The following is a 26,212-nucleotide window of genomic DNA, read 5'->3' on the forward strand; positions in this document are numbered from 1 at the left end:
TCCTCAAGGGTTGTTTTGATTGTGTGTTTGTATCCTCAGAACCTAGCAGAGTTCCAGGCACATAGTAGATCCTTAATTAATTCTTACTGATTTAAATACCTTAAGAATATGAAAAGAAATTAATTTAATCAAGACTCTCTATTCAGATTTTCTCTGGGAAAGCATCAGTAATACGGTATAATTAAGAATTTGTCCATACTATGTAGATGTTAATGGGCATATCTTTTTTTTTTTTCCCCTTGAATTTTAGGGTCCAAGAGCCCTTTGGAAAGGAATGGGAAGCACATTTATTGTTCAGGGCATCACACTTGGAGCTGAAGGAATTATCAGTGAATTCACACCTTTGCCAAGGTATCCTTTTAAAATCTATAGTGAAATATAAGGAAGAAATTTAAGTCTGCATCTTGAATCTGATATCTAGTATGAAGTAGGCAAAAGAGAAATTTACCTATAATGTTATAGTCCATTGAATGATTGAATTAATTGAATGTTTTGAACTGGGGAAGTAGCCATGGTGTAGTGGATAGAGAACCAGCTTCAAAGCCAGGAAGACCTTCTGTGTCTGATATATACTGGCTATATGACTTTAGGCAAGTCACAACTTTGCAATGTTCTTTGCAATTCTCTAAGACTGTCATTTTCAGGAAGGGTATGAATTTGGATTGGTAAAAAAGATTTCCTTATTAAGGAGCTCCCTACTTCAGTGAAATCACAGATCTAGGTCCTATCTCTATCCCTTAGAAATGGAAATGAACTTATAAGATTTTTGCCTATTCTTATTAAACTGTATCTTCAAATTTTACCTTTTAAAAATATACCATTTAAAGTTTCATATGTTTTCTAAAGCCAGCCTACAATGGTAGAGAGAGTTTTCTTGCCCAAAATTTCTATATGTCATTGAAATCATGGATTCAGGCCCAGTCCTAGTCTCCTCAGCATATGGTCCCCAAATTCTCTTAAATAGTCATACAAAAAAAAGATTTTAAGTTTGTATATTTAAGTTTTAACTTATAAACTTTGGGCTTGCAAATATTTTCATAGGAATATGTACACTTAGAAAGAAAAACCTTGGCTTATTCATACTCACCCTTTTTTGTATATCATCACATTAAAAAATGTAAGTTAATACTCATAGCTAAATACCCTCAGAAGTTTAGTCAGAAGTATAAGAACTATAATGTAATGTGGAAAAGAATAAATATTTATGATTGTCTGTAATTGAGCTCAGCATATGTGCTATGGGAAATATCTCCCAAATAGAAAACATTTTCTTTGCCCTCAAGGGCCAGCCAAAACAGAGAAATAAATTAATAAATGTATGTTTCAGAGTAGTAGTATTGAATTTAAAAGGATAGAGGATGAGAAAAGAATTGATAAGCTGATTGAATAGAGAAGACATATTGTTTTAATAAAGTTCCTACTGTCCTTCCAATCTGAGTTCTTAGTCTCCAGGCTCAGTGTATTAGGTTTTTGGTGGGGTTTTTTTGCAGGGCAATGGGGGTTAAGTGACTTGCCCAGGGTCACACAGCCAGTAAATGTCAAGTGTCTGAGGCTGGCTTTGAACTCAGGTCCTCCTGAATCCAGGGCCAGTGTTTTATCCACTGCACCACCTAGCTGCCCCCTCAGTGTATCAGTTTTAAGTAAGGGATGAAGGAAGCAGAAATTATTTTTCTCTTGAATACTCTAGTACTTTGTACTTCTCTTATCTACTTATCACAGTATGAGAGTTAATTGCCTGATGGTTAATTGCCTTATAGATAGGAAACTCTTTGAGAACTCAGACCAAGTCTTATTATTCTTCCTTTTATTCCTTTCCTACCTACCATAGTGCTTTGTACATATTAGTAATGATTCACTGAATAAATCAATAAAATTTTGTATGTATACACATATAGATGGGGCAGTTAGGTGGCATAGTAGAGTACTGGGCCTAAAGTCAGGAAGACCTGAGTTCAAACTCAGCCTCAGACACTTACTGGCTGTGTGACTCTGGGCAAGACACTTAACCCTTTTTTGCCTCATTTTCCCCATCTGTAAAATGAGCTGGAAAAGGAAATGGCAAACCACTCCAGTGCCTTTGCCAAGAAGGCCCTAAATGGGGCCATGAATTGGATAGGACGAAAACAACTGAACAGCACACACGTGATTTCTGTAATTCATTTTGTATCTTGCCCAAGAAAATTTATATTTAGTCTTCTATTTAGATAAATGTGGTAGTTGATTCCAACAAAGAAAAATATTTTACAATATTCTTAGAGGGACATCATTGAGTATTTAGTTTCATATATAAGTGCATTATTGTTTTAATTCACATGCTTTTGAATGTATAGCTTTTTCTTGAAATTTTTTATGTGGAAATAACTGTGTGTGAAAGAGGTAGCAACATTGTAATAAGTTTAATGGTTTGAGCAAGCAGTATTCATTGGTTCTGTCCTACCTTTCTTAATCTGCCCTCCCTTTTACACCCACCCCCTCTCACCCACCTTGTCCTCTTATCTCCTTCACTTCCTACTTACTTGTTAGTAAGATAGATTTCTATATTCATTTGCATGTGTATAGATGTTCTTCCCATTTTCAACCAATTCAGATAAAAATGAGGTTTGAGCATTGTCCCACCCTCACCTCTGCCCCACTATTTTTCTCTCTACTGTGAAAGCTCTTTGTGCATCACTTTTATGTGTGATAATTTTCCCTATTCTTCCTCTCCCTTCCCCTTCTCCCTCTTTCTTATCTATCCATTAAAAAAAGAAGAATATCAACATAATTGACTCAATCCTCTGCCTTTTATGTTGAGTCCTTCTAATTGCCCTGTTAACTGTCCTAATAAAGATAATGTTCTTAAGGGTTACATGTATTATCTTCCCATATAGGAATGATTTAACCTTATTGAGGCCCTTATGATTTCTCCTTCATGTTTTTTCTTTTTATGCTTCTCTTAAATCTTATATATGAAAGTCTATTTTCCATTCAGCTCCGGTCTTTTCACCAAGAATTCTTGAAAGTCCTCTGTTTCCTTGAATTTCCATTTTTTTCCTCCTGAAAGATGATACTTAGTTTTGCTGGGTAGGTTATTTTCAGTTGTAATCCTAGTTCTTGGCCTTCTGAAATATATTCCAAGCCCCCTGTTCCAACATGGTTGGTGGTTGTCCTTTGTTCTTGAAGAGGACCAAAATGGCATCACTATGTGGAGTCAAGGTAAAGTATATCTGACTATGGATAATTAGACTAATACGAGCTTGTAAGGCCTCTACCACAGGTCAGACACAAATAGTTTATATGAACATTTGGAATGGAGATGTCTCTAATTATGCACATCTCACATTTCTTTTGAGCTACTGCATTTCAACTGTACTCATAGAGCACAGTACCTTCTTTGATGCAGGCATGCTATGCTGAACTGCCCTTTGCCAGTGTCTCTGATGTCTCATAATCGATTCCAGAGCTCTTCAGAGAGACCTTGAGAGTGTTCTTGTATCACTCCTGACCACCATGAGAGCACCTTCTTTGTGTGAGTTCTCCATAAAACAAGTCTTTCAGGCACATATACTTTTGGCATTCAAACAATATGGCCAGCCCATCAGAATTTTGCTCTCTGCAATAGAGTTTAGAATGCTTGGCAGTTGAGCTTGAGAAAGGATTTCAGTGTCATGTACCTCATCATGCCAGATGATCTTCAGAATCTTCCCAAGACATTTCAAGTGGAAGCATTTCCAGTTTCCTGGCATGGTGCTGGGTATCCTGTCCAGGCTTCACAGGCATATTACAATGAAGTCATCACAGTGGTTCTGTAGACCTGTCAGTTTGGTAAGCAGGCCAATACCTCTTCTCTCCACAGTTTCCTTTAGAGCCTCCCAAACACTGAGCTAGTTCTGGCAGTGCATGAATCAACCTCATCATCTATGTGGAACATGCCGGAAGTTATACAGCCAAAGTTAATGAACTTACCCACAGTATTCAAAATTTCTTATTTGCTGTAACTGGTGGTTGCCATGGATGTATGGTATATGCTGTCTGTTGGAGAACCTGTATTAGCCCAAAATTAGCACAAGTACCAGAGAATTTGATCCATAATTTGTTGCATCTCAGCTTCAGATGTTGTATTGAGTGCACAATTATCCAGAAACAAAAAAAAATCATACACTACTCTCCCTGCACTTTCGTCTTGGCTTACAGCCTTTTTTAAGTTAAATAATTTACCATCAGTCCAGTAGTTGACCTTAGTATCCTTGATGAAACCATCTGACAACATTGATGAAAATATCATGCATGTAGCAAGCACACAAACTTGCTCCCTCCATTGGGTGACTGAGAAAGTGCCCAAAGCATTGTTTGATTATGAAGAATCCATGCAAGCATGGTTGTCATGAAATTGACAAATAATACTGCTGAATTTCTCTGGGCAACCAATTTTGACATTTCCATAAGCCCTCACATTTGACAATTATCAAAGGCCTTGGTCAAATTGACGAATATTGTGTACAGACCTCTGTTCTTTTCCTTGCTTTTCTCCTGAGCTTTTGGGCAGCAAACACATATCAACCATTCTTGGACCTTTTTGAAGCTACACATGCCTCTCAGGTATATAACGATCTTGCAGGTGAAGATCAGCATATTAAGGAGACTCTAGCAAGAATCTTGCCAGCTATGATGAAGATAAAGACACCCCACCTCCCCACAGTGATTGTCACAGACAATGGATTTCTGTTTCCTTTACAGAGATGGACAGTGGAAGTGTCCTTGAATTCCTGGGAATAACTTCTTCTTGTCACATATCCCAGAAAATTTCAGTCAGCTTTTATAGGAGCAATGGGCCCTCTGCCTTGTAAATCTCAGCTGGAATAAAATCCACACCAAGTACTTTGCCACAAGAGAAGCCTAGTGGTATTCAAAACTACTTCTGTTGGAAATTGGTCTAGAGAGGGATTGACTTGACTACCTGAGGTATACAGTCAGTGGCTTCAGCATTGATTGATGACAGTCTGTTGATAACACTATGGAAGTGTTCAGCCCATTTCTCCAGGATCATGCCCTTATCACTTAACAATGTGGCTCCATCAGCACTGAGTAGTTGAGATGCACCAAAGGACTGGGGCATCATAAAAACACTTTGGATTATTACTATCAGCATAAAACTGAATTTCATCTGCCTTCTGAGGATCCAAGAATCTTGCATCTCTCTAAGCTTCATTTGCACTTTTGATGGAGTTAGATGCTGCCTTCTTAGAGACAGATGAACTATTCTGCTTGATCTTTGTGAGTGCTCTTACCCAGATGAGTAAACGCAGGCTTGTATACCAAATCTCTGAAAACTGCCCACTCCTTTTCTGTTCCAGTGTTGCTGTGTGTGTTGACTCAGCTTTCCCTCCACATTAGCAATGAACTGTTTCCCCTCAGAGAAGTTTTCTAATCTTCTTGACATTAAGTTTCTGTGTAGTATTTTGTCTTGAGTCACCATTTTTACTGAATGCGAGTATTTAGCTTGGAGAGGATAAGTCTATGATCAATCCAGCACTCTGCCATATATCAACCATGTCATCACTCTTGCATTCTGTCTGTCTCTTCTTACCAGGGACATAGTCCTGTTAAATGCCAATGTTTGCTGCAAGGATGCATCCACAGTGTTATAAAATTTAGTAAATGGAAGACAGTTTGGTGATGATCATGAGATGCATAATTCTTCAGTAGTAAGTGACCAATTACTGTTGCTATTTCCAAATTCATTCCTCCCAAGGACTCTGCCATGTCTGGTGGTCTCTGCTACTTTTGGGATTAAAGTCACCCATAATTATAATTATAAGTCTGTGCCTTTTTCAGCACTTTGATGATAAGGATCTCCAGGTCTTCATACAATTTTTCGTTTGACCTCATCAGGGTTCATCATGGTGGGAGCACAGGCACTAATGATGGTGGCATGGCAATTTCATTTATATGAGCCTGACATTCACTTCTTTTGGGAGGCATACTAATCGGCCTGGGCTGCTTTGTGTGGCAGGGTTGTGACTGTAGCTCCAAGTGTATCCACATCTGCTGCTTTGTCACTTGCTTGTTGCCACAGGACTTTGTGATATGTAAAAATGGTAAGATGATATGGTTATATCTTTTAATTCGTACATGAAATTAAGTTCGGCAGAGTTGTATGAAATTCGGGCCTGTCATTAAATTGCAGTGGTAAGACAAAGTTAAGATAAAAAACAAGATGACAAAATCAAGCTCAGGATGCAGTGGATGACCTTGGTGTCTTCGATGTCTAATCTCTAAGTGCTCCACAGGGTCTGCATCGGCTACCTTCGTAGTTTATTGGAGCAAAGTGTTCTCATCTTACCCATTCTACTGGAGGAAGTCTTTACACATGCTTGGGGTAGGACCACTCCCCATACTCATCAAAGGGTTGGAGACCACTTGGTTACCCTCAACCTGGCTAAGCCATCTGCTGAAATGGTTTAATGGGGTCCTTGCCACTATGCATGCTACAGCTTTTTAGAGCCACAGGTTGAAAGTTAGGTAAATCAGGTGGACACCAAAGACGGAAAGGCAACCCCTGAAAGGGGCTCAGCAGCCCTCACAACAGAGGTATTAGTCTTCCCTAAACACACCTTATACCCCAACATGGTAGCTGCTAAATTTCAAGTGATCTGACTGTGGCTTCCTGGATGTGAATGGCTACTTTCAATATTATCTCCTTGACCGGGGAGCTCTGGAATTTAGCTATAAATATTCCTGGGAGTTTTCATTTGGTATCTCTTTAGATGGTGATTTGTAGATTCTTTCAGGATCTGTCTTGCTCTCAGGTTCAAAGATATCAGGATAGGTTCCTTTATAATTTCTTGAAATATGATGTTTAGGCTCTTTTTTTTGGATAATGGCTTTCTTGTAGTCTAGTTCTCCTCAATCTATTTTTCCAGGTCAACTTCCCCTGGGCCCCCCCCACCCCCATGAAGTATTTTGGATTTTCTCTATTTTTTCATTCTTTTTACTTTTCTTCTTTCTTTGATGTCTCCTGCACTTCTTAGCTTCTATTTGCACAATTCTAATTTTTAAGGAATTATTTCCCTTCAATTTGGCCAATCTGATTTTTGTGGAATTATTTTCATTAGTAAAGTTTTTGTAACCTCTTTTGCCAATCTGTTCTAATTCTGTAAAAATTGATTTTTAAGAAGTTATTTTTAGTATTTTACAAAGCTTTTAATGTTAACTTTTTTTTTTTTTTGGTGGGGCAGTGGGGTGTTAAGTGAATTGCCAGGGTCACACAGCTAGTAGTGTCAAGTGTTCTGAGGTCGGCTTTGAATTCAGGTACTCTTGACTCCAGGGCCGGTGTTTTATCCATGCGCCACCTAGCTGCCCCACAAAGCTTTTAATTATATTTTTATAATTTTCTTCTCTTGCTCCTCATTTCTTTACCTAGTTTTTCCTCTATTATTCTTATTTGACTTTTAAAATCAATTTTTGGCTCATCCAGGAATTTGTCTTGTGACTTATGTCCAATTAACTTTTTTTTTCTTAGAGCGCTTAGCTGTGTACCTGTTTTGACATGTCTTTTTTTTGGGGGGGGGGAGGCAGTTGGGGTTAAGTAAACTTGCCCAGGGTCACACAGCTAGTAAGTGTTAAGTATCTGAGGCTGGATTTGAACTCAGGTCCTTCCTGACTCCAGGACACGGTGCTCATCCACTTCGCCAACTAGCTGCCCCTGACATCATTGTCTTTTTCCTGAGTTTGTATCTTGATCTTCCCTGTCAGCCATAGTGGCCAGTTGTTTTTTTGTTCGTTTTTTGTTTTTGTTGTTGTTTTGCTCATTTTTCCAGCCTATTCACTTTCAACTTTACATAGAAGTTGGCCTCCAGCTCTTGCATTGGGGGTTAGGGGTTCTGATCCAAGCTTCAGTCTTTTTCACACTGCTGTTTTTCAGAGCAAATTCTGGGGATTTGGAAGTTTTTGGTCCTTTTGTATGCTTTGGGAGAAGTGTAGTCACTGCTTTTCTGGTCTAGGTTCTGGCCTTTACTCAGGAAAGACTCCTTAGCACCCCTGATCCCTTGAGACCAAAAGTAATTCTCAGGGCCCCCTACATCATTGGGATTGCAAGCAAAACTACCCCTCAGGCCTCCTGCATCTTGGGATAGTAAGTGATATTGCCCCTTAGGGCCTCTGCTTTTTCATGACCAAAAGTGCTCCTTTCCCCCGCCTTGAACTGTGACCTAGAGCAATGGATGTTGCCAAACATTGTTTGGTCCCTATGCCCAGTGCTAGCATATGGATCCTCTGTACTCTCTTTTGACCAGTTGCCCAGTTATTTTACCGTGTCTAGCTTGAGAGTTCCCCAAACTATTGCTGCTGCTTTCTCCACCAAGATCTCCACAGATCTTTCCTTTCAACCTCCTTTCCTTTCAACTGTCTTTGACTAGAAGAATGTCTTACCCTGACCTTTTGTTATCTCTGCTGCTCCAGAAATCCATTTGAGGCATTATTTTGAAGTCATTTGGAGGGAAATGTTAGGAAGGCTTGGCTGTAAGTACTTCTTCTAGTTTGCTATCATGTCTCTGACTGGAAATTTTGCAAAGGGTGGACACTGGAAGAATTGCATTTAGAAAGGAGATGAAGGCCAAAGTCATAGCTTATCATTGCAGTACTTAATTAGAACTTACTTATTTTCTTGTTCAGAATGTTATACAATATATTATATTGTATATAATATACAATACAATGCAATATTATACAATATATAATACAATATTATACAAACTTTGTTCCTTTTTTTTTTTTTGGTGAGGCAGTTGGGGGTTAAGTGACTTGCCCAAGGTCACACAGCTAATAAGTATCAGTGTCTGAGGCCGGATTTGAATTTGGGGTCCTCCTGACTCCAGGGTTGGTGCTCTATCTACTGTACCACCTAGCTATCCCAAGGATACAATTGTGGCAAGGGATGGACTAGATGACTTATGAGGGTTCATCCAAATCTCTTATTTTATTCTTCTAAGCATCAGCTTCTTATTAGTACTTTTATTCCATACTGCTTGTTAGTATTATAATTAGACATGAAGACTCTCAAATAGAATGTTATTACTTATTTTACATTTGGAAATGGCCTAGCATCCATTAGTTATGGAATGAGGGCTTATTGCTTGATAGCCATCTTTCTTCCTTTGGTAACATTTTGCTATGTCTTTGCAAGGAGCCCATACATTTGTTCTTCTCTTTTGTTTTCTTTCAAGAGCTATTATTTATCCATAAAAAGCCCTTCTCCTAACACTTTGGTTAAACTCCTGTACCTTCCTTTCTGCTCTAATTATAAGCAAATTGTTTTTGCTAAATCTAATGGGTATGCTTTGAAGTCAATAAAATGGGGGGGGTGGGGATTCAAAGCTGAGACATTTTTCATCCTTTGATGAGATTGATTTTCTTTCTCTCTCTTTATCCCCTTCCCTTCCTATTTTCCCTGCAGGGTTAGAGAGATTATTCCACCCAATTGAGTGTGTATTTTATTCCCTCCTTGAGCCAATTCTGATGAGATTGAGGTCTTTGAGCCAATTCTGATGAGTGTTAGGCTCATTTACTGCCCAGATTAAATAGATTACTCCACCCAGGTGTGTGTTGTGTGTGTGTTTTAATCCCTCCTTAAGGCAACTCTGATGAGGTTAAGGACTTTGAGGCCTTTTCTGATGAGTGTAAAATTCATTTATAGCCCTGCTCCTTCCCCCATCTCTTCCCCCACTCCATAAGCCCTTTTCTTGTTTCTTTCATGTAGGATTTCACCTCTGCCCTTTCCCCTCCCCCAGTGCATTCCTCTCACCCCTCAATTTAACCCTAAAGATGTCATCATGGGGCAGCTAGGTGACACAGTGGACAAAGCATCCACCCTGGACCCAGGGGGGATCCCAGCCAAAACCCCTGCCTCAGACACAAGACAGTCACCCACTGTACGACCCCAGGTGTGTCCCCCAACTCCAGTTTTTTATGCTTCTCTAGAGTCTTGTATTTGAAAATCAAATTTTGTGCCACCTAGCTGCCCCACAGTCAGTTCAGGTCTTTTCATCACGAATATCCTGAAAGTCCTATTTTTCATTAAAGTCCCATTTTTTCCTCTGACAAATTATGCTCAGTTTTGCTGGGTAAGGTGATTCTTGGTTTGTAATCTGAATTCCTTTGCCCTCTGGAATATCATATTCCATTCCCTCTAGTCCTTTAATGTAGAAGCTGCTAGATCTTGTGCTATCCTGACCGGGGCTCCACAGTACTTGAATTCTTTCTTTTTGGCAGCTTGCAATATTTCCTCCTTGACCTGAGAGTTCTGGGATTTGGCTATAATATTCCTAGGAGTTTTCCTTTGGGGATCTCTTTCAGGAGGTGATTGGTGGATTCTTTCAATTTCTATTTTACCTTCTGCTTCTAGAATATCAGGGCAGTGTCCCTTGACAATTTCTTGGAAGATGATGTCTAAGCTCTTTCCTTGATTGTGGTTTTCAGGTAGACCAATAATTTTCAGATTATCTCTCCTGGACCTATTTTCCAGGTCAGCAGTTTTTCCCAGAAGATATTTCACATTGGCCTCTATTTTTTTATTCATTTGCATTTGTTTTATTGTGTCTTGGTTTCTCATAAAGTCACTAGCTTCCATTTGTTCAATCCTAATTCTTAGGCAATTATATTCATCAGAGCTTTGTACCTCCTTTTCATTTGGCCAATTTGAATTTTCAAGCTGTTGACTTTTTTCTCATGTATTTCCTGCATCACCCTCCTTTCTCTTTCCATTTTTTCCTCTACCTCTCTAACTTTATCTTCAAAGTCCTTTTTGACCACCTCTATGGCCTGAGACCAATTCATATTTTTCTTGGAAGCTTTAGATATAGGGACCCTGAACTAACATCTTCTCTGAGGGTGTACCTCGATCTTCCTTGTCACTGAAGAAACTTTCTATGGTCCTCAACTTTCTCGGTCTGCTTATCTTGCTTTTTTTTTTAACTTGACTTTTAGCTCCTTAAAGTGGGGCACTGTTTCCAGGCTGCAGTATCCCAAGCTTCAGAAATCTCAGGTGGTATGATTTAAGGAGGATCAGGTTTTTTCACTCTCCTGGCCTGTTCCCTGGTCCATAGATGACGCCAGACCAACTTGCTAACCAACCAGTTTTGTGTGTTGTGGTTGTCAGCTCCTATGAGCCTGTGCCCCTCCCCCACCTGGGCCACTGCTACTCAAGGCTACTTCCTGGTTCCCAGTAGGGGTGAAAACCCCAAATTCTGCCTCAGCACCAGCATAGACCCCTGTAGTCTCCCCCCAGCCAAGGGCTCAGCCCTCTCACAGACTGTGAGCTTAGTTCTAGACGACACTGGGGCTTCAGCTGATTCAGAGGCTCTGGGGGTCTCCTTCTCTGGTGAGGCCTTACTGGGATTGGATTCTGTGTCAAGGTGACTATGGAGTTGGGCTCCACTCCTGTCTCAGCACAGCAGCTCTCTCCTTCTAACCTTCCAAGCCCTTCTTGGTTAGAAGCATGATTTCAGCACATTCTTCTATGGGTTTTTGCTGCTCCAGGCATTGTCCTATGGCATTATTTGCATGTGTTTTGGACTGATCAATCTTGTACATTGGTGGTGAGATTGATTTTCAATACAAGTTCTAAAGAGACTTAAAAAATCTTTGAAAATTCAGCTTATACTTCAGATTCGAAACTAGTCATATTGAAGGAACGTTCTTTTTGGCAAACCCCATGTTTCTTAGCTTCCCTTCCCAGTGAAGGGGAAACTAACTACTTCCTAAGGCAGGACCTTTAACTGTAGAATGGCCATCTTAGCTTCTTTTTGTAAGTAATCCTACTATTTCCTATCTCTGAGGTACAAGTAGAGTGGTGACTTCAATAGCTGTGGGAAGTAGGAAATGATGAGCCATTTTAAAGTTTTGTACAATTTGTATAGGTTCTATCCTAAATCATCATCATTATATTACCTTTGCCCATTCATTACTTGACCTTTAAGGGTTTGAAGGGTATATATAGGGTATAGTAGAATGATTGATTGCATTCCAATTCTTCCACCAACTGATTATTTGGGTGACATTAGGTAAGTTACTTTATTAATCTGGTCTTATCTTTTTTTTATCTTTAAAATGATGGGATTTGATTCGATGACTTCTAAAGTCCATTTCTGTTCCAGCATTCTATGGTATTATGTATAAATCATTCCTGGAATTTCCCATTTAAATTCTCTGAAATTGAGAATTTCTCATTTAAATTTAAATTAATTTTAAAAAATCATTCCAAGCTTAATCTTCTCGTCAAAATTAAATACTTGAATACATGTAGGTATTCTCTCTTCCTCCTCCTTTTTTTTTTTTTTGTGGGGCACTGAGGGTTAAGTGACTTGCCCAGGGTCACACAGCTAGTAAGTGTCAAGTGGTCTGAGGTTGGATTTAAACTCAGGTCCTCCTGAATCCAGGGTCCGGTGCTTATCCACTGCTCCTATTACTTCTAATAATACAGATGACAACCCATTCATACTTTTTCATCCTGAATGACTGTTTTTCACATCCTATAAGTCCCTCTATAAGGGATCCTATCCATCAAGCTATGGGAGTTCTAGATATCTTGATATTACAGAAATACAAATATAGCATATAGAATGTCCATTTGTTGTCTCTTGCTCTGATCATATGATCAGTCCTTTACTGGTCATACATTTCTACGATGACATCTTTATGTCATTTCCTAGTTTAAATTCTTCACTGGTAATAAGCAATACTCTGGTTATGCCCACCATGAATCTCTTCATTGTGCCTTGGAAGGGCTCTCAAGATTAATTCTTTGGTTGGTATTTCATTTTTTGTAGTCAAATAGCATTACTGGAAAAAATATTATTGGGAGACCAGTAAAGATAGTGGAGTAGGAAGAAGGAGTGTTGTGCTTTGCCCCACAACTATTCAGATATAGATCTTAGGAGTACCATGCCAAGGAGTGATAAGAAGATCTAAGGAGAAACCACAGTGGGTCATTTTATAGCCCAAGATCAGGAATTAATCCATAGGTAAATGACCAGGGCAGGAACTGTGGAACAGGGATGGACCCTACTGGCTTTCTGAAGTCAGAACTGTCACTCTGACTATGGAGAAAGATTATAGATTTAACTCTCCTGGGCAGACCGGGGTAGGCCAGAAGCTCTGTTGCACTTACCCCAGAACTAGATCAGGAATTCCAATTCCCAGGCACAAGACCCATAATACACAGAAAGTTTTATGACTCTGACCTACAAGTGGGATATCAAACCTTGAAAGAGGTATAGTCACTGCTCCCTTATGACTGCAAGTATTACTGCTCCTCAGGACCCCTACTCCCTTGTGACTGAAATCAATAAGGGCTCCTGCTTCTTTGTGACTAGTCATGAATACTATTCCTCAGGGTCCCTGTTCACTTGTGACTGGAAGCAGTCCTCTCTGCCCTGGAACCATGATCCAGAAGTGGGTATAGGGAATGGAGTTGGCAAGCAGTGCCCTGTCCTACACCTAGTGCTAGGATGTCCGTCCCCCCCCCCCCAGTCTCTTTTTGACCACTTGCCCAATCCCACTACTGGTTTGAGAGCTCCTGAAGCTGTTGCTACTATCTCCAAGGCCCACCACTAATGTTGTTGCCATGTGAACTCTGGGCTAGCCTTCACCCCAGTATCGTATCACACACAGACTTCTTCTGACCTCCTAAATTGGCTTGGGCTGGAAAAATATCTCACTTCAAACTTTCCTTAGCATTGCTGCTCCAAAATTTGATTTGAAGAGCTGTTTTAAAGTAGCTGGGCTACTTCCTCTACTCTGCCTCTACCTCCCAAGCTCAGTAATTAGTTGAGGAGGATGAGAATACCAAAGTGAATGTTTCCTGATTCACCCAAGGGGAGGAGAAGGGTCTTATTTATAATGTCAAGTGCTCAGATGGATACTTTTTCTCTTAAGTTATTCTTGGGCAAAGAGGGAAAGACCTTTTTTTGTTTAGGTTTAGGAATGGGAATAAAAAGGGACAGTTAACACTTACAGGATACATTGTAATTATCTGGCAAGTGCCAAGAGAATGGCTTTTCTCAAGGGAGGGATGAAAACAATTTACAGAAATGTTTATCCTGCTTCTTTCTACCTTCCTCTGGGATTTCACATATGAAATGCTAACTCACATTCCATGTATGTAGACTGTTATATGCATGTAATATATGTATGTGTTTATGCATGTTTATATTCAATAGCAAGTCCATTTACAATCCTCAGACTTGGGAAGGGATAGCACTTGCAATTACAAAATCTTAAGAAGCAAAATTATATCCTTACATATAAAATAAGGAGTCACAGAAACTAGAGACCGGGCAAAATGGAAAATATTGCAGAGGTTTTAAGTTTCATTAGCTCTGCCTCACTTCTCTTTCTGACTTTCCTTTGCCTTTGTTTCTACCCCTTCTTCTTTCTTCTTTAAATTCATTTCAAACAGTTATCAAGTGCTTGAAAGGGTCAGCTTTGGAATCAGGGAGACATGGGTTTACATACTGGCTCTAACACAAACTAGTTTTCTGACCATGGATAAACCATTTATCTCTTAACCTTAAGTTGCCAATCAACCTTATTGGAAGGAATGTTTATCCTGAAAATTCCCCATCCTAATGAAATAATAGGTCTGGACCTCTCCCTCTTTATTTGCCCTCAGAAAGTTCCTCCTATATATAAGATATTGTGCTATTCATATATAAATATATGAATATAAAGTTTTTTTTTTTAATCATGGAGTCCCAGGAGGGTGAGGGAAGGCCTGGCCACACTGGCTTCAATGGAGACAATGAGGTGATCATTTACTATCAGTAATTCCCCCAAAGTCTGCAGCACAGGAGAATCTGCCACAATCAAGTGGCAAAAAGGTCTCACATGGGGTTGGTTCCATTGGGCATTATGAAAGCGTAAAGAGATGTCCAATCTTATGGAATGTTTTGCCTAAGATTGCTTTCGTGCAGGGTCCTCAAAATCATTGGCTACATGGGTCTTTTTCACAATATATCTCAAAGGAAAAGAAGCCAGATGTTTCTTAACATAAACATCAAAAAGAAGAAACTTCTTTAGAGAGGGCTATTATTAACAGGAGTGAATGTTGTTTCTTTTCTGGAACTCATTGGACTATCTGACAGCATAGTGGACATTTTGAAAAATTTCCAAAGTGGAAATGCACTACCTGTATATGCTATCTTTAAGATTGCAGCACTGCGGGGCAGCTAGGTGGTGCACTGGCCCTGGATTCAGGAAAACCTGAGTTCAAATCCGGCCTCAGACACTTGACCCTTAACTAGCTGTGTGACCCTGGGCAAGTCACTTAACCCCCATTGCCCCACCAAAAAAAAAAAAAAAAAGATTGCAACACTGCCATATACACTGTGACTTTGGGAAGAATATCTACACTATCAAGTATCTTCATAGCTATGTCCACATGTTAATGCCACCTCCAGTTAAAAGAGTACTTACAGGGCAGAATTGAGGAAACAAAGTTGCTTATCATAGGGAAAAAATGGAAGAAACCTAAGATAGACTCACAGAAAATGTACCAGAAACCAAAGGAAAAGTTTTTCATAAAGTAGAATAAGAAGTTCTGGGTGTCAGGCCACAGAAAAGTCATGTACTTTAGCCCTCAGGGCACTGTAGACAAAGACATTCTCATATATATTTTAGATTTTATCTATCATTTATCTATTTATTAATTTATTTAGAATTTTCCCTACTTTTCATGTAAAAACAAATTGTAACATCAATTTCCCTCCCCTCCCAGGGCAATGAGGGTTAAGTGACTTGCCCAGGGTCACACAGCTAGTTAAGTGTCAAGTGTCTAAGGCTGGATTTGAACTCAGGTCCTCCTGAATCCAAGACCAGTGCTTTATCCACTGCACCACCTAGCTGCCCCCCCTTTTCTTTAATGTAACATCAATTTTTAAAACTTTGTGTTCCAAATTCTCTTCTCCCCCCCCAAGAACTCAAGCAATTCAATATTTGAAATTATACATATGCAGTTGTGCAAAACAATTTTTTTTGGGGGGGGGCGGGGTAAGTGTCTGAGGTTGGATTTGAACTCAGGTCCTCCTGAATCCAAGGCCGGTGCTTTATCTAATGTGCCACCTAGCTGGCCCCAACATATTCTCTTAATCTTATCTTTGGTAGACTTGAAACAAAGTGCTCCAAGAATTAAAGAAACCATAAGACCTTTTTAAAGTTAAATATTAGAAAAATCAGTGTTTTGTGCAAAGAAAAAAAATGAACCCAGTGTATTAATTTCATATCATCAGTAGCATAAATAATAGTTATTATTTTATGTCATGATGATTTCTCGAGATCTTCAGTATCTTTCTTGCTGATAGTTTTATTGCCCACTGTAATGATGACAGGCTAAACAGTTTACTTCATATGTAAGGAACTTCTGTCATAGAAAGGATGGCTGTTTTGGGACCATGATCTTCATGTTATCCATCAGTTAAGTTTTTTAATCATAATCTGTTCAGAACATCAGTTCTCGTAACACCATTGTTGCCAGTGAATGAAGGTGTTTTTAAATTGTTTCCCAAAATTTCAAGTCTTTCATTATTAAAAAAACAGCAAGATGAGGCCATTCTACTAGTTAAAACTAATTTTATAATGAAGAAATTTGAATTAAAATTGCACGTGATAAAAGTGAGATGTACTCATTATATATAAATAAACAACTTGACATAAAAAAATCACCATGCATTTGTGAGGTCCTATTTAATTTGTTGTGGATCCAGTCAACAGAATTTTGTGACTTAAGCTGCAATTTTCAGGAATGGGAGTGAGGATGTCAGTGGTGTATATGACTAACCCATGGTTGTAGATTACCAACCTAGACACAGCAGAAATATAGGATAGGGTGGAGGTGAACAGATTTAGAGTTTTTTCTTTTTCTCTTTTCCACTGTCTCTTTTTTGTGCTGTCTACTTTCCCTCCCTTTTCTCCTTTCAAATCTTCTCTTTGTGTTCTCTTCTTTTACTGATTTTTCTTATTCACCTTTCTATTCTTTCTTTTCCCTTTCTCCTTTTGCCCTTCTTCCTCTCCATTTCCTTCTTTCTTTTCTACTTCTCACTTTCCTACTTTTCCCCTTTCTCACCATTTTCATTACTGTACTAAAGCATAAATTTTATTTTGCCTAAAGACTGTCTGACATTTCTACCAATTCCTATCCAAATTACTAAACATTGTTGCTTACATCCTTAACCTGCTCTCCCTTTTTAATCTTTCTTCCCCTTTCTGCCACCACAGATTTTTGCCACTGTTTTGTGGGAAAATTTAGAACTATAGATTATGTGAAACCGAGGCAAATTAGCCTAATCAAAAGTATCCCCTTTCACTTTCTCATCTCCTAATACCATGACTACACATAGGAAAAATTAGAACCTATGGCTAATTCAGGAACTAATTAAACAAATAAAATTCTGTTTGTTTTAGGGAACTGTCTCACAAGTGGAGTCCTAAACAAGTGGGAGAACACCTTCTACTTAAAGCGTAAGTATCTTGCCTAAAGCTGTTAGTATTGTTATAGTAGTAGAGGTTTGAAAAATTTCATTCTAAATAAATAGCAGGGTTACTGATTGTTTCTAAATTTTTAAGATTAATCAGATAAGGGGCAGCTAGGTGGTGCAGTGGATAGAGCACTGGCCCTGGACTCAAGAGGACCTGAGTTCAAATCTGGCCTCATACACTTGACACTTACTAGCTGTGTGACCCTGGGCAAGTCACTTAACCCCAATTGCCTCACCAAAAAACAAACAAAACAAAATAAAACAAAAAGATTAATCAGATATTGGTGAGAAAGGCACTATAGTCTTCTCTTAATAAGAAATTTCATCATACCTTGGACTGTAAACATGATTTTTTCTTCATTCTTCAAGAAATTAATAAAAATCCACATAGTTGATTGATATACACATATATGTATATAAACATGCATATATGTGTTTGTGTTTACTATGTGAGTATAAAAGCAAATCTGTCACTTTAATGGCATTAACATTAGGACCTTAGTAATTAGCATAACAGTGACCAGTTCTGTAGATTAGAACTTTACTTTTCATATAAAAAACAATAAACTTTACTTTGAAGATTGTGAAGTAGAAATCTACATGTTTACCGGCCTCCATTGTGAGATACTCCAGCATGCGCATGTGCACACAACAGACATATGTGTATGCATATGCATGTTTGTAGATGCATATATAGCTGTACATATATACTTGTGCATATTTATGCATATATATACACACACATTTATAGTATGTATGTGTTTTCCATTCAGCAGAAAAACTACTTGTGAGGACTGGCATAAAAAAGTTAGGAAAGTTCCACACTGAAATTTGTTTAATAACTGGATCATGCATTGGTGACATGAAACAACTTTGCAAAGCTGCCATTTTTTTTTTAATTGACACGCATTTATCAAGGACCTTCTATGTCTCAGGCCTTGTTCTAGGCACTGAGGATAAAAAGACCAAAACAAAACCATGCTTGCTGCTAAGAAATTTACATTCTATTAGGGAAAATAATATGTACATGAATAAGTAAATACAAAATCTATACAAAGTAAAGACAAGGTGATTTCTTAAAAAAAAAAAGTTATTTTATTTTTTCCCATCTTAATAGTATTTTCCAATTACATGTAAATATAGTTTTCAACATTCATTTTTTGTAAGATATTGAGTTCCAATTTTTTCTCCCTCCTTCCCCCTCCCTAAGACAGCAAGCAATCTGATATAGGTTATACAATATAATCATGTTAAACATATTTCCATATTATTATGTCATTTTTTAATAAAAGGTGACTTCATTTCCTTCTGAAGGCTGATTTTTGTTCTGTTGGGTGAGATTGGAGGACTTGGATTCGTATGAGTGAATGATAGTGGTATAATGACAGTGAGCTCTACTTCTGAATCTGAAGATATGGAATGAAGCTTATAGGAAAGGTCACATGAAAATTTTATAGATGGATAAATTAAATCCAGACTGACAGAAAATAGTCTCTGTATAGGCTGTTAATATCTTGTCAATACTCCTAAGTTTGTTTTTTTCTCATTACTAAAAATGGCGTGTAATAGTTCAGGCATTCTGAAGTTAATTTCTTCAGATGATATCTGAATAATTTTGTGCTACTTTAATGAAAATTGTTAATTATATTTAAATAGCTTTTAAAAAGATGGCATAAAGAAGCATTGTTACAAGACAGTGATAAGTTTGTTTTGATTCCTACAGCCTAACTTATGTGGTGGCAATGCCTTTTTATTCAGCAAGCCTGATTGAAACAGTTCAGGTAAATTATCAACATATTTATTCTTTTTGTGTTTGTGTGTGTCTTTAACTAAAATTCTTATTTAACAAATTATTTTTCAAGTATTTTAACTTAGAGATGATAAATTTTGTGGACTTGAATTCTGTATAGTATAGATTAATATCACATCATTTGGACTAATGTATTTTCCAACTGGTATTCTCATCACATCGTTAGACCCTGGATACCTTTCTAGGCGATGGTTGTAAGTCAGGCTAGTCACTTCTAATTTTGAGTCTCTTCTCTGTCCCTGAGCCATTCCATTTTCCTTCATTCACTCTTTGAAATCAGAAATCATTTGGGATTTGTCATAGGTGCATGTGGTCCACAGTCTTTTGTCTTTTTAAGGTCATTTTAGAACACTCAAAAGTTGTTACTTGCCAAAAGAATCAAATGACTTGTTTACTTCTCTCTCTTCAGTCTTGACCAAGCTTGTATTTCAACCCACTCCCAAACTGCTGAGCACTATTGGAGGAAACATTGTAGTGAGACTGGACCATGATAAATTCATTGTATCTAATTTTTTTTTTTTGTGGGGCGATGGGGGTTAAGTGACTTGCCCAGGGTCACACAGCTAGTAAGTGTCAAGTGTCTGAGGCCGGATTTGAACTCAGGTACTCCTGAATCCAGGGCCGGCGCTTTATCCACTGCGCCACCTAGCTGCCCCCATTGTATCTAATCTTAAGGGAACCTAACAGTCCTATTAATTTCCAATTGATTGCCTAGTAATACTCTCCATAGCAATAGTTGTTTTAGACTTTCTCTTCTTCCCTCAAGCCCCAAATAGGCAGACAAACCTAACTTTCTTTACTAAGGAGATTTGTGCCACATCATGAACTTTCTCATCTATCTTTTATATCTCAGAATTTCTGTCTTTATTTACCCTTCACTCCTTTACTTCGATCTTAGAGAATAAGGTAGTCTTTCTCTTTGCTAAGGGTAACCATTCTTCTTGTGTCTCGAATTTTATTTAATCTGGGACTTTGTTCCATTAATACCTGTCCAAGAATCCCCTCTACAATATCCACAATTGGACATTCAGTTTTTCTTGGAGTCCTCTGAGAAACAACCTACAACAAAAGCAGCTCCTTCTTTTGGCTAGCTCTCCTCATTTGGAATTTTTTCCTTACATGATGCTGTTAGTAACTACTCCTCCAGTTATTCAGACACTTCCCATTCTATATTTCTCATGTTTTATCTTTCCCTCTTACTAGCTCCTTCTGTTCCACCTACCAACATGCTCATATCTCTCCTATACTAAAACAAAATTAAAAACCTTTGCTTGACTCAGATATCCCAAGTTATTAACCCATATCCCTCATTCCATTCACTGATTAAATATAAAACTTATAGAAAAGTTATCCTATGCTTATTGCCTTCACTTTTTAATGGCCACTTATTCCTCAACTCTTTGCTTCAGTGTTTACCTCTGTACAGGTAACTCCCAAATCTATATATCTCACCTCCCTTTCTTTCCCTAGTCTCTTGTTCTGCATTTCCAACTGCATGATAAAAATTTAGCTCCACCTTGGTTTTCTACCAATAACCTCAAACATGTTCAAAGTTAAATTTCTCTCTCCCACAACCCCCTACTCCTAAGCTGCCCTTCTCTCCACAGTCCTTATTGTTGTTGTTGATACTTTCATTCTGGTACCATCACTCAAGCTTGAAGATCATCTTGAACTCATCCTTCCCCTTCTCTTCCTATGTCCAATCAGTCACCAAATCTTGTTGATTCTATCTTTATAATTTTTCCCTTTTACCACCCCTACTGCCACAACCCTAGTTCAGGCCTTTATCATATCTCACTTTGATTATTTATTGTCTGAGTGGTCCCCATAGGTGGTACATTTTAAATGGACTTTTAATGTACATATGAAAATGTGAAAATATGTGACATTTTCCAAATATGGGGGGGGGGTTAAAAAAAAACACCTTTTGGAGGGCATTTTTCACCACAAGGTGGCGACTCAAGTACATTGATTTTTTAAATAGAACTACTTCAGACTGGTAACAACTTTTATTTATTACAAAGATATTCTTTGTCTTCTGTCATACATTCTAGATCCTATTTTTTTCCCTTCATTTAAATTTTATTTTCCAAAATATATGTAAAAACAAATTTCGACATCAATTTTTTAAAACTTTGTGTTCCAACTTCTCTTTCTCCCTCCCTCCCTTCCTCCCTCCCTTCCCACCCCCCACCCATAAGAACTCAAGCAGTTCAAAATAAGTTATACATGAGTAGTCACGGAAAACATTCCCACATTAGCTAGGTTGTGAGAGAAAACAGTTAAAAAACAAAACTTCAGATTAAGGAATTGTCAAAGAAAAAAACATTTTTTAAAAATGTATTTCCATCTGTTTTCAGATACCATCAGTTCTTTCTCTGTAGATGGGTTGCCATTTTCATAAGTCCTTCAAGGTTATATTAGATCATTGCCTTGCTGAAAATAACCACATGCTTCCCAGAAGATCATCTTACACTATTGCTTTTATTTTGTATACAGTACATTTCACTCTGATTCAGTCCATGTAGGTCTTTCCAGGTTTTTCTGATAGTATCCTGTTCATCATAACCTGTATATAGTACCTTCAACTTGACAGAGAATTTTCTTCATAATAGCCCAGCAAAGTAGGTACCATACGTTTTGCCATTATAATCAGTCATCATAACTATTTCCCTCCATCCTATCCCCTTCCCATGATATATACTCTATTTTCTTTCTTCTTTTACCCTATTCCTCCTAAAAGTGTTTTACTTCTGACTGTCCCCTCCCCCGCTCTGCACTCTCTTTTTTCACCCTTCCCTCCTTATGCTCTTCCCCTCCTACTTTCCTACGCAGGGTTAAATAGATTACTTCTCCCAATTGGGTGTGAATATTATTCCCTCCTTGAGCCCACTCTGAGATTAAGGTCTTTGAGCTAATTCTGTGTTCTAAATTTTTCTTCCTCCCTCCCTCCTCAACCCTCCTTATGAAATCAAGCAATTCAGTATGTCATACTTGTACAGTTATGCAGAATATCTTCACCTTCCTTGAAAGTGTTTTGCTTTTTACTGCTCTCTCCCCCAATCTGCCCTTACTTCCTTTCTCTCTTCTCCCCTCCCCCCTTATCTCCTTCCCCTCCCACTTTCCCTCAGGGTAAAAATATATTACTATACCCACTTGAGTATGTATGTTATTCCCTCTTTGAGCCAATTCTGATGGTATTAAGGTTCACTCACTGCCCTATTCCTTCCCCCTCTTCCCCTCCCTTCCATCAGCTTTTTTCTTATTTCCTGCATGTGAACAATCTCTCCCCAGACCATCTCTCCCCTTCCCCCTCCCCCAGTCTATTCCTCCTACCCCTCAACCCTATTTTAAAGATGTCATCATGGGTTAGTTAGGTGGCACAGTGGACAAAGCAGCAGCCCTGAACCCAGGAGGCCCCAAGTCCAAATCCAGCCCCAGACGTAAGACACCCCACCCTGTTTGCCCCACAAAGAACAAACATAAATGCTTTACAGATATAACCCCTTCATATTCAGTTCAGACCTGTGTCTTCTGTAAATTCCTTACTGAGAAAGTTCTTATGAGTTTGAAGTATTATCTTCCCATGTAGGAATGCAAACAGTTTGATCTTTTACTATCCCTCATGAAGTCTTTTTCCTGTTTTCCTTTTTATGCTTCTCCAGGCTCTTGTATTTGAAAGTCAAATTTTCTATTCAGTTCAGGTATTTTCATCACAAATGCCTGAATGTCCTCTTTTTCATTGAAGTCCCATTTTTTTCCTCTGAAAGATTATGAACAGTTTTGCTGGGTACATGATTCTTGACTATAGTGCCAGTTCCTTTGCCCTCTGGAATATCATATTCCATGCCTTCTGGTCCTTTAATGTAGATGCTGCTAGATCTTGTTTTATCCTTATTGGAGCTCCACAGTATTTGACTTCCTTTTTTCTAGCTGCTTGCAATATTTTCTCCTTGACCTGGGAGCTCTGAAATTTGGATATAATATTCCTGGAGGTTTTCCTTTTGGGATCTCTTTCAGGAGGTGGTTGGTAGATTTTTTTCAATGCTTCTAGAATATCAGGGCAATTTTCCCTGACAATCTCTTGGAAGATGGTGTCTAAGCTCTTATTTTGGTCATGATTTTCAGGTAGTCCAAAGATTTTCAAATTATTTCTCCTGGATCTATTTTCCAGGTCAGCTGTTTTTCCAAGGAGATATTTCATATTGCCCTCTATTTTTTTATTCATTTGGATTTGCTTTACTGTGTCTTGGTTTCTCATAAATTCACTAGCTTCCAGTTTGTTCAGTCCTAGTTTTTAGGCAATAAGTTTCAACCGACAGCTTTTTTTATCTCCTTTTCCATTTGGCTTTTCAAGCTGTTGACTTTTTTCTCATAGCTCTCCTGCATTGCTCTCATTTCACTTTCCATTCTTTCCTTCACCTCTCTAAATATTCCTTCTTCCTTTCCTACTTTCTCTTCAAAATCCCCTTTGAGAGCTTCCATGGCCTGAGACCAATTCATATTTTTCTTGGAAGCTTTGGATGTAGGGGCCCTGAGGTTGTTATCCTCTTCTGAGGGTGCATCTCAATCTTCCTTGTCAGTAAAGAAACTTTCTGTTGTCCTCATCTTTCTTTGCTTGCTCATCCTGTTTTTTACTTGACTTTTAGCTCCCTCTTACAGTGGGGCCCTACTTGCAAGCTACACTGTCCCAAGCTTTAGAGGGTCCCAGATGTTTTGGTTTGAGGGAGGGCAGGTTTTTCTCTCACCTGGCCTGTTCTCTGGTCCTAAGGTAACCTCAAGCCAACTTCCTAGTTAACCAGCCAGCAGAGTGCTGTGGTGATTTTTAGCTTTAATGAGCCTGTGCCTTCCCCTACCTGGGCCTCCTGCCACTCAACATTTCTTCCTGGTTCCCTGCTGGAGTGGGATATCCGAACTCCTCTTCAAGTCATCCAGATACCCCTGTGTTTTCCACCCATCAGGCCAGCCATTCAGCCCTCTCACCTGACGGTAAACTTAGTTCTAGAAGACACTGGTGCTTCAGCTGATTCAGAGGCTGGGGGTAAATTCCCCTTGGGCAGCGTGTTTGGGGTCTGTGTCAGTGCAATCGTGGTTAGATTCTGCTCGCAGCCCAGTACAGTCCCCTTTAATCTGGAAAATAATCTCAGCGTCTTTTTGTGGGTTTTGCCACTCCAGGGCTTGTTTTATTGCTGTTTTGGGGGTAATTGTGTCAGGAGCTCTGTGTGTTTAATGTCTTTCCTCCACCATCTTGTCTCTGCCTCCCCTGGATCCTATTTCTTTCTACTTCCTTAGGGACCTTTACTCTATAGTTTTTCTCCCTTCCCTTTTCTCCTCATCAAGAAGCATCTTCAGTTACATTCTCAACTGGTTTCTTCTGTTTTGCTTTAAGCATGCATATTTTCTCATCTTTATAAACCTCTGTTTTTCCTCACTTTTCTTCCCCCTTTTTTGTACCAAACTTGATAAACAAGTTCTCCATATGCCCAAGTTTCCTGTTTCCTCACCCTATAGCCTCCTTAGTCTTTCTTCTGCCTCATCTCTAAAATTGCTTTCTCTGTAGTCACTAGTGACCTCCTAGCTAAATCACAGGATCTTATCTCAGATTTTTATCTTCCTAATTTTTCCCCTTAGTTTCTACGATATTGTAATCTCTTGCTTCTCCTTCCACTCTCTTCTTATCTTTTCCCTTTTTTCCTTTAGTAGTTCTTCAGCATGTTAATTTTTAGGTGTATCCTCCAAGTCAAGTTGATACTCTTCTACAATCATTCCTTCAGATACCTCATCCATGATGACCTTCAATAGTCATCTTTTTTCCCCCTGCAGATGATTTCCAAAATATTTGGAAGTCATTTTCATTTTTTTAAAACCATTCTTTTTTTTTTTTGAGTTCTAAATTCTCTTCCTCCTTCCAAGCCCTTCCCCCACTCACTGAGAAGGCATTATACATTACACATATTAGCTATGTTTCACTTTGCATCAGTTTGTATAAGTCTAAGTTTTTTCTGAAACTGTCCCCCTCTTCATTTCTTATAGCATAATAGCATTTTAACACAATCATGTAGCCCAACTTGTTCAGGCATTCTTCAAATGATGGGCATGTCTTAAATTTCCAATTCTTTGCCACAACAAAAAGACCCGATGTAATTATTTTTGTACAAATGGGTCCTTTTTCTTTGATCTCTTTGGGATACAGACCTGGTAGTAGTATTGCTAGGTCAAAGAGTATGCACAGATTTATATCCTATTGGTTACAGTTCCAAATTGTTCTCTAGAATAGAGAGGTTATTTTCAAATCATACCTCTCATCCAGTATCTATTTTCTCATTTCCAGCTGCCTACAACATATCATTTTGTTGTCCCATTACCTTAAATTTAATGTAAAAAAAAATCAAACTAATCACCTTCACGACTTTGATTCCCTTCCCTCCCCCCCTCCCCAAGACAGAAAGAAATCTGATATAGGTTATATATGTACAATCATATTAAACATAATTATGCATTAGTAATGTTGTGAAAGAAGAAGCAGAACAAAAAGGAAAAACCTCAAAAAACAGAAACAAGTAGAAATAGTAGTATGGTTCAGTCTGCATTCAGATTCCACAGTTCTTTTTTTCTGGATGTGGAGAGCATTTTCCATCATGAGACCTTTGGAATTGTCTTGGATCATTGTACTGCTGAGAAGAGCTAAATCTGTCACAGCTAATCATCACATAATGTTGCTGTTACTGTGTACAATGTTTTCCTGGTTCTGCTTGTTTCACTCAGCACGAGTCCACTTAAGTCTTTCCATGTTTTTCTGAAATTTACCTGCTCATCATTTCTCATAGCACAATAATATTCCATTACATTCATATACCATTAAGCCATTCCCCAATTGGTGGGCATTCCCTTGATT

General features: G+C 38.6%; 1 protein-coding gene across 1 annotated transcript in view; it reads left to right on the forward strand.

Moving 5' to 3' along the window:
• SLC25A46 (solute carrier family 25 member 46) overlaps positions 1-26,212 on the forward strand; it is a 37,698-nt gene that overhangs the window by 7,826 nt on the left and 3,660 nt on the right. Inside the window, 3 exon segments of the mRNA XM_043976181.1 lie at positions 251-351; positions 17,434-17,490; positions 19,231-19,288. Of these exon segments, the coding sequence (XP_043832116.1) occupies positions 251-351; positions 17,434-17,490; positions 19,231-19,288 (216 nt within the window).

This window comes from Dromiciops gliroides, chromosome 1, assembly GCF_019393635.1.
Source record: "Dromiciops gliroides isolate mDroGli1 chromosome 1, mDroGli1.pri, whole genome shotgun sequence".
Lineage (NCBI taxonomy): Eukaryota > Metazoa > Chordata > Mammalia > Microbiotheria > Microbiotheriidae > Dromiciops > Dromiciops gliroides.